Genomic DNA, 8,683 nt, shown 5'->3' with positions numbered 1-8,683 from the left:
TATTTTCAGAGAAGTTTGATCAGGTTTAAGTCCGGGCTCTGGCTGGGCCACTCAATGACATTTAGACTTGTCCCGAAGCCACTCCTGCGTTGTCTTGGCTGTGTGCTTAGGGTTGTTTCCCATGTATCAAGAATGGTCCACCACCCAAAGAACATCCAGCCAACTTGACACAACTGTGGGAACCATCAGAGTCAAAGTCAAAGTGGGCCAGCATCCCCGTGGAACGCTTTCAAAACCTTGTAGAGTCTATGCCCCAACGAATTTAGGATATTCTGAGGACAAAAGGAGGGAAATATACTCTGTGTATTTCTAAGTGAACAAAAAAAACTAAATTGAGGCTTCCAACCAGAGTCCTGTAGAGAAAAGTCAGACTTCCTTCTGCTCTATGCAGACCGCCTTGGTTGGCTTTTGTATTGTAGTTCAATGCTGTAATTTTACAAGCATCAGTATGAAAAGCCCTTCACATTCCTCCTCAGATCTCACAGGATCATATTACCTCTGAATTATCAACGCTTCTTGAATGACTGAAGAATGATGTTGTCGTTAGTCTGGATAATGACAAACTGAAAGTTGTTTGTTCTTTTGAAATGACCTCAACAATAGAAAAACCAATGAGGGACAAAGTGTTTTTGAAAAAAACATCTAAGATGCATAACTTTATTAAAAGTTAGAGCTCCTTACCGGGCTTCTGGAGAATAAACATCTACATCAGTTTAACGATTACACACAAAGAAAGCAGCTACACACAAGTATAACAGCATACATTTTAAAAAGCACATTTGGACTTTCCTTAAATGGGCTGAACAGTTAAGGTGCAGTTGTTTACTTAGCAAAATCTTCAAAAAGCAAATAGATAAAACATCTGTCAATAACACTGTATATCTACATAAATGTCACATATACAGTTGAAATCGGAAGTTTACATACACTTAGGTTGGAGTCATTAAAACTCGTTTTTCAACCACTCCACAAATGTCTTATCAAACTATAGTTTTGGCAAGTCGGTTAGGACATCTACTTTGTGCATGACACAAGTAATTTTTCTAGCAATTGTTTACAGACAGATTATTTCACTTATAATTTACTGTATCACAATTCCAGTGGGTCAGACGTTTACATACACTAAGTTGACTGTGCGTTTAAAAAGCTTGGAAAATTCCAGAAAATGATGTCATGGCTTTAGAAGCTTCTGATAGGCTAATTGACATCATTTGAGTCAATTGGAGGAGTACCTGTGGATGTTTTTCAAGGCCTACCTTCAAACTCCGTGCCTCTTTGCTTGACATCATAGGAAAATCAAAAGAAATCAGTCAACACCTCAGAATAAAAATGGTAGACCTCCACAAGACTGGTTCATCTTTGGGAGCAATTTCCAAACACCTGAAGGTACCATGTTCATCTATACAAACAATAGTACGCAAGTATAAACACCATGGGACCACGCAACCGTCATACCTCTCAGGAAGGAGACGCATTCTGTCTCCTAGAGATGAACGTGCTTTGGTGCAAAAAGTGCAAATCAATCCCAGAACAACAGCAAAGGACCTTGTTAACATGCTGGAGGAAACAGGTACAGAAGTATCTATATCCACAGTAAAGCGAGTCCTATATCGACATAACCTGAAAGGCCGCTCAGCAAGGAAGATGCCACTGCTCCAAAACTGCCATAAAAAAAGCCAGACTACGGTTTGCAACTGCACATGAGGACAAAGATCATACAAAAATAGAACTGTTTGGCCATAATGACCATTGTTATGTTTGGAGGAAAAAGGGGGATGCTTGCAAGCCGAAGAAAACCATCCCAACTGACGGGGTTGGCAGCATCATGTTGTGGGAGTGCTTTGCTGCAGGAAGGACTGATGCATTTCACAACATAGATGGCATCATGAGGAAGCAAAATTATGTGGATATATTGAAGCAACATCTCAAGACATCAGTCAGGAAGTTAAAGCTTGGTCACAAATGAGTCTTCCAAATGGACAATGACCCCAAGCATACTTCCAAAGTTGTGGCAACAACAAAGTCAAGGTATTGGAGTGGCCATCACAAAGCCCTGACCTCAATCCTATAGAAGATTTGTGGGCAGAACTGAAAAAGCATGTGCAAGCAAGGAGGCCTACAAACCTGACTCAGTTACACCAGCTCTGTCAGGAGGAATGGGCTTGTGGAAGGCTACCTGAAACGTTTGACCCAAGTTACACAATTTAAAGGCAATGCTACCAAATACATGTAAACTTCTGACCGACTGGGAATGTGATGAAAGAAGTAAAAGCTGAAATTAACAATTCTCTACTATTATTCTGTCATTTCAAATTCTTTAAATAAAGTAGTGATCCTAACTGACCTAAGACAGGGAATATTTACCAGGATTAAATGTCAGGAATTGTGAACAACTGAGTTTAAATGTACTTGACTTAGGTGTATGTAAACTTCCGATTTCAACTGTATTTGTCAAGTGAACAAAAAGTAACATTTGTGAGAAAACAAGTATGTACCACACTCTGTACAGATAGTATGTACCATACTCTGTATAGATATGGTATGTACCACACTTTGTACATATACTGTATGTACCACTCTCTCTACAGATGAAATCCATAATCATTCCTCTTTCATTTTTATTTTCAAACATGCCCTGCAACAGAAACATCTGATAATGCCAATGAAAGCCAGCAGAGTAAAAAACACAACAGTCACTAAAAACACCATTACATCTACAGAGTGGTAGGAGTACCAGGGCATTCTGTAGGACTCTGTACGCAGGTGAGCAGCACCTTTGTGTCTCATGACAAACTCAATCCAGAAGAGGGCAGTGTCCAGGGGTCCCATTGGCACGTCCCGGTGTAGCCTGGAGAGTCTCTGCATGTTCATCCTGTAGGACGGCTCATTCAGAACTTCCTGTAAGGCTCGGGTGAAAATGTTTCTATCTAGAGTTGCTAAATCCACAACCTTTGCTACACCCTTCACTTTCATTCTAGAAAGATTGTCAGGTTGGTCGAACACCAGAGGAAGGCCTACTATTGGAACACTGTGGTAGATAGCCTCGAAAATCCCATTTGTTCCTCCATGAGCTACAAACAGCCTTGTCTTAGAGTGTCCTAGAAGATCATTCTGAGGCATCCAGTCAACTAGTAAGGTGTTGTTGCCCAGAGTAGCTGGCCTGTCTCCTTTGTACCTCCAGATTACCTTCTGAGGTAGGTGGGCAAAAGCAGCAGCCAATTCATCAGTTAAATCACGAGGAAGCTGTGCAACTAAGGTTCCCAAAGACATGATAATGACTCCATGCTCTCCAGAACTCTGAGCAAACTCCTCCAGTTCTTGGGGAAGAGGCTTGGCAGGTTTACATTGGAACCCTCCCATATAGATAACATTAGGCATGGTGGGACGAGGGAACTCAAACACAAAGTCAACTCTCATGAGCCATAAATCAGCAGCTTGAAATAATGAGAAGTAGTCGACCTCAGGACCAAAGTAACGACTAACCAAAGCGGAATAATGAGGCCCCACTGTCTGTTTGTACAGATGCTGCCTGATGACATAAACTAGGAAGTTACGGACCCTCTGAAAAAAACTCATATTGTCTGTTAACTCTGCAACAGGAAATGGAACATACGATAGTGGAGAGGGAGCAATAGCAAAATGAGCCTCACCATGTATAGTCCATCTAACATTGAAAACAAGGGGCACATTTAAATAGTGCGCCAGCACAACACCTCCCCCATTGGCTGGGTCTGTCAGAACCAAGTCATACTTGGTTTCTCTAATAGACTGCATCAACGGTTCATTCTCTAACATTTGGATTACCATCTCACACACTTTGCGGTGCATTTCAGAAAATCTGTCCTTCAACTCCATGTCCAAACTAAAACGAGTCCAAGCAGACTTTCCCTCTCTCTGTATCTTTATTTGTCTTGACACAAATGAGCTAAAGAATTGCTCATCAGCTCCACCTGGAATATCAATTGTGATTGAACTATAGTGAGGGGAGGTTTCCTTGATGTACCAACTGTCTGATGGCCGTACTACTGACACACTGTGACCTCTTGAATGCAGCGCTTCAATAATGACCTTCATGTTGATCCAGTGGCTGCCGTCTTGAGGAAACACCAGGACCTTCCCACCATGGACAGCAGGAATTGAGAGGGTCAACAGGGTAACAATGAAGATACCAGGGAGACACATCTTCACTAGCTGCTTCACACATGCATTAATTTTACCTGAAATATAGAAAAATAAGGTAAAATAAATCAAATCATGTTTTGACATGAGAATAATGAAAACAGGCCTGATTAGCCTACTTTAACGTTTAGACAAGTTATGCCAAAAGGTTGATTACGTAATACTGTATAATCTTTCATTCTTGAGATAAATCCTTTTTTTCTCCGATATAAATGTCTTCAACCATAGGAAATTGTCAAATTCTGTAGATTTTTCCGATGAGAAACCTATTTTACATCATAATGTTAGGGTACACGTTAACATTGTATTATATTTTACAGCAGCTCAGAAAGAAACGATATGTCTTGACAGTGTAAACAACCAAAGTCAAGACAGAATCCATACATTCGAAACGAATTTAACTGTAGGCTTACGTTCCGGTTTTCATCCAAAGAGTTGTTAGTGAAGACTATTTCAAAGCCTATTACGGCTGTAAATAAGTTCGTCGATATTTGTAATAATCTCGGAAACCAGAGTGGAAAGGCGAAGTCAGTATAGTATAGTCTCTTGACATCCGTGTTGCCCCACCCGCAATTTTCAAACGCTCCGGTTTTTCAAGACAGGTCACTTGTCATAATACAGAATGGACACGTTCGAGCAGATCACTTTTATCAAGTCGGTCACCGGGTTATTGCGTTACAGGGATAACACGTTTTGACTGCAAGTTTCTGCAGTTGCTCTTCACCAATCTCATCCTGCAGCCATCTCCTCCATTGTGCGAGGCTCTATTATCAACTATCATTGGAGTGTTTTTGTTTGACCCACTCAAACGTGACCAAAGACATGACTAAAACAGGCAACTTTGCGCGATTCATGTAAACAGTGGGTATATACAAAACAGGGACGTCGCTAGACCACTATAGACTTTGGTCATAATCAAGGCTTTGTTAACCAATACGTTTTTATGTGAGGCTGTCTGTAAATTACAGTGTAACAGACAGTAACGTTAACGGTGTCTTTTAAATTCGACATAAATTATATGGTATCTAATATGATATCTAATTAACGTTGTATTTAATGTAGTTTTGCTATCTGTGCCATGCGAAAATGAGACAGATTACGTAACATCATGTATATATATTGTCATACTCAATACTCAATCATACTGAATTCAGTTGGTCATGTGAAGAAAATGTGACATTGTGTTGATCACAATGTCATTGTATTATCCTTCATTTCTAAACTATAGGCTAGCTAAGGACTAAAGTTACATGGATATATGGAAATTCTTCAAGAGAGGCAGGGCCAGCAGCTATGCCGAAGGCCAATTCAGGGAGAAATGAAGATTTGACCAGTTCAAACAAATGACAACTTCAACTGATTAATCACATATTGAGCCTGGAGTTATAGTAAATATGAGTTTAATAACAATGCATGTCAAAACACAGCAGACAAGAATGAGGAAAATAATCTGGAGGCTGACAGGGCTGAGGAAGCATGTCTGATGAAGGTTAGTGATAAAATAAGCGAGTAGATGTTTAAGCTTTCAGTTAAATTTATACAGCATATGTCTCACTTTTGTTAGGCATAACTGAATGATGTTCATGATATTTTAAAGGGTCATGCAGAAAGAGAGGGCTTCTATGAAAGGCAGAGATCAACATGCAAGCTGTATAAGTGAGAGAGAGCAAGCATGCCCAGAGAAAGAGGAACAAGAAACGGATCCAGACAGGCAGGGGCAACAAACAGATCCAGACAGGCAGGGACAACAAACAGGTCCAGAGAGGGAGGGACAACAAACAGATTCAGACAGGCAGGGGCAACAAACAGATCCAGACAGGCAGGGGCAACAAACAGATTCAGACAGGCAGGGACAACAAACAGATTCAGACAGGCAGGGGCAACAAACAGATCCAGACAGGCAGGGATTCAGAGGGGAGGACAACAAACAAACAGATCCAGATTCAGACAGGGAGGGGCAACAAACAGATTCCAGACAGGGAGGGACAACAAACAGATTCAGACAGGACAGGGAGGGACAACAAACAGATTCAGACAGGCAGGGACAACAAACAGATTCAGACAGGCAGGGGCAACAAACAGATTCAGACAGGCAGGGGCAACAAACAGATTCAGACAGGCAGGGGCAACAAACAGATCCAGACAGGCAGGGACAACAAACAGATTCAGACAGGCAGGGACAACAAACAGATTCAGACAGGAGAGGGAGGAACAACAAACAGATCCAGACAGGCAGGGACAACAAACAGATTCAGACAGGCAGGGACAACAAACAGATTCAGACAGGCAGGGACAACAAACAGATTCAGACAGGCAGGGGCAACAAACAGATTCAGACAGGCAGGGGTAACAAACAGATCCAGACAGGCAGGGACAACAAACAGATTCAGACAGGCAGGGACAACAAACAGATTCAGAGAGGCAGGGGCAACAAACAGATCCAGAGCGGGAGGAACAGCAAACAGATCCAGACAGGCAGGGACAACAAACAGATTCAGAGAGGCAGGGGCAACAAACAGATCCAGACAGGCAGGGACAACAAACAGATTCAGAGAGGGAGGGACAACAAACAGATTCAGAGAGGCAGGGGCAACAAACAGATTCAGAGAGGGAGGGACAACAAACAGATCCAGACAGGCAGGGACAACAAACAGATTCAGAGAGGGAGGGACAACAAACAGATTCAGAGAGGGAGGGACAACAAACAGATTCAGAGAGGGAGGGACAACAAACAGATTCAGACAGGCAGGGACAACAAACAGATTCAGAGAGGCAGGGAACAACAAACAGATCCAGAGAGGGAGGGACAACAAACAGATCCAGACAGGGAGGGACAACAAACAGATTCAGAGAGGAGAGGGACAACAAACAGATCCAGAGAGGGAGGGACAACAAACAGATTCAGAGAGGGAGGGACAACAAACAGATTCAGAGAGGCAGGGACAACAAACAGATTCAGAGAGGGAGGGACAACAAACAGATTCAGACAGGCAGGGACAACAAACAGGTCCAGAGGGGAGGGACAACAAACAGATCCAGAGAGGGAGGGACAACAAACAGATTCAGAGAGGGAGGAACAACAAACAGATTCAGAGAGGGAGGGACAACAAACAGATTCAGAAACAACAAACAGATCCAGAGAGGGAGGGACAACAAACAGATCCAGACAGGGAGGGACAACAAACAGATTCAGACAGGGAGGGACAACAAACAGATTCAGAGAGGGGGACAACAAACAGATCCAGAGAGGGAGGGACAACAAACAGATCCAGAGAGGGAGGGACAACAAACAGATCCAGACAGGCAGGGACAACAAACAGATCCAGAGAGGGAGGGACAACAAACAGATCCAGACAGGGAGGGACAACAAACAGATCCAGACAGGCAGGGACAACAAACAGATTCAGAGAGGGAGGGACAAAACAAACAGATCCAGACAGGGAGGGACAACAAACAGATCCAGAGAGGGAGGGACAACAAACAGATCCAGACAGGCAGGGACAACAAACAGATTCAGAGAGGGAGGGACAACAAACAGATCCAGAGAGGGAGGGACAACAAACAGATTCAGAGAGGGAGGAACAACAAACAGATCCAGAGAGAGAGGGACAACAAACAGATCCAGAGAGGGAGGAACAACAAACAGATCCAGAGAGGGAGGGACAACAAACAGATCCAGAGAGGGAGGGACAACAAACAGATTCAGAGAGGGAGGGACAACAAACAGGTCCAGAGAGGGAGGGACAACAAACAGATCCAGAGAGGGAGGAACAACAAACAGATTCAGACAGGGAGGGACAACAAACAGATTCAGAGAGGGAGGGACAACAAACAGATCCAGAGAGGGAGGGACAGAGAGGAGGAACAAAAACAGATTCAGAGAGGGAGGGACAACAAACAGATCCAGAGAGGGAGGGACAACAAACAGATCCAGAGAGGGAGGACAACAAACAGATTCAGAGAGGGAGGGACAACAAACAGATTCAGAGAGGGAGGGACAACAAACAGATTCAGAGAGGGAGGACACAACAAACAGATCCAGAGGGAGAGAGGGACAACAAACAGATCCAGACAGGGAGGGACAACAAACAGATTCAGAGAGGGAGAGGAACAACAAACAGATCCAGAGAGGGAGGGATCCAGAGAGGGAGGGACAACAAACAGATCCAGACAGGGAGGGACAACAAACAGATCCAGAGAGGGAGGGACAACAAACAGATTCAGAGAGGGAGGGACAACAAACAGATCCAGAGAGGGAGGGACAACAAACAGATCCAGAGAGGGAGGAACAACAAACAGATTCAGAGGGGAGGGACAACAAACAGATCCAGAGAGGGAGGAACAACAAACAGATCCAGACAGGCAGGGACAACAAACAGATTCAGAGAGGGAGGAACAACAAACAGATTCAGACAGGGAGGGACAACAAACAGATCCAGAGAGGGGGAGGATCCAGACAACAAACAGATCCAGAGAGGAGGGACAACAAACAGATCCAGACAGG

General features: G+C 43.5%; 1 protein-coding gene across 1 annotated transcript; it reads right to left on the bottom strand.

Moving 5' to 3' along the window:
- Window positions 1-624: 624 nt before the first annotated feature.
- LOC115112194 (UDP-glucuronosyltransferase 2C1-like) lies at window positions 625-4,786 on the bottom strand. The gene is made up of 2 exons (XM_029639067.2): window positions 4,593-4,786; window positions 625-4,217 (listed from the first exon to the last, which is right to left on the bottom strand). Exon 2 carries the CDS (start codon window positions 4,180-4,182, stop codon window positions 2,602-2,604), a length of 1,581 nt encoding a protein of 526 aa, XP_029494927.1. The 5' UTR covers window positions 4,183-4,217; window positions 4,593-4,786; the 3' UTR covers window positions 625-2,601.
- Between the last annotated feature and the right edge of the window lie 3,897 nt (window positions 4,787-8,683).

This window comes from Oncorhynchus nerka, linkage group LG27 (genome assembly GCF_034236695.1).
Source record: "Oncorhynchus nerka isolate Pitt River linkage group LG27, Oner_Uvic_2.0, whole genome shotgun sequence".
NCBI classification, from domain to species: Eukaryota; Metazoa; Chordata; class Actinopteri; order Salmoniformes; family Salmonidae; genus Oncorhynchus; species Oncorhynchus nerka.
This window is presented reverse-complemented; position numbering and strand designations above follow the sequence as displayed.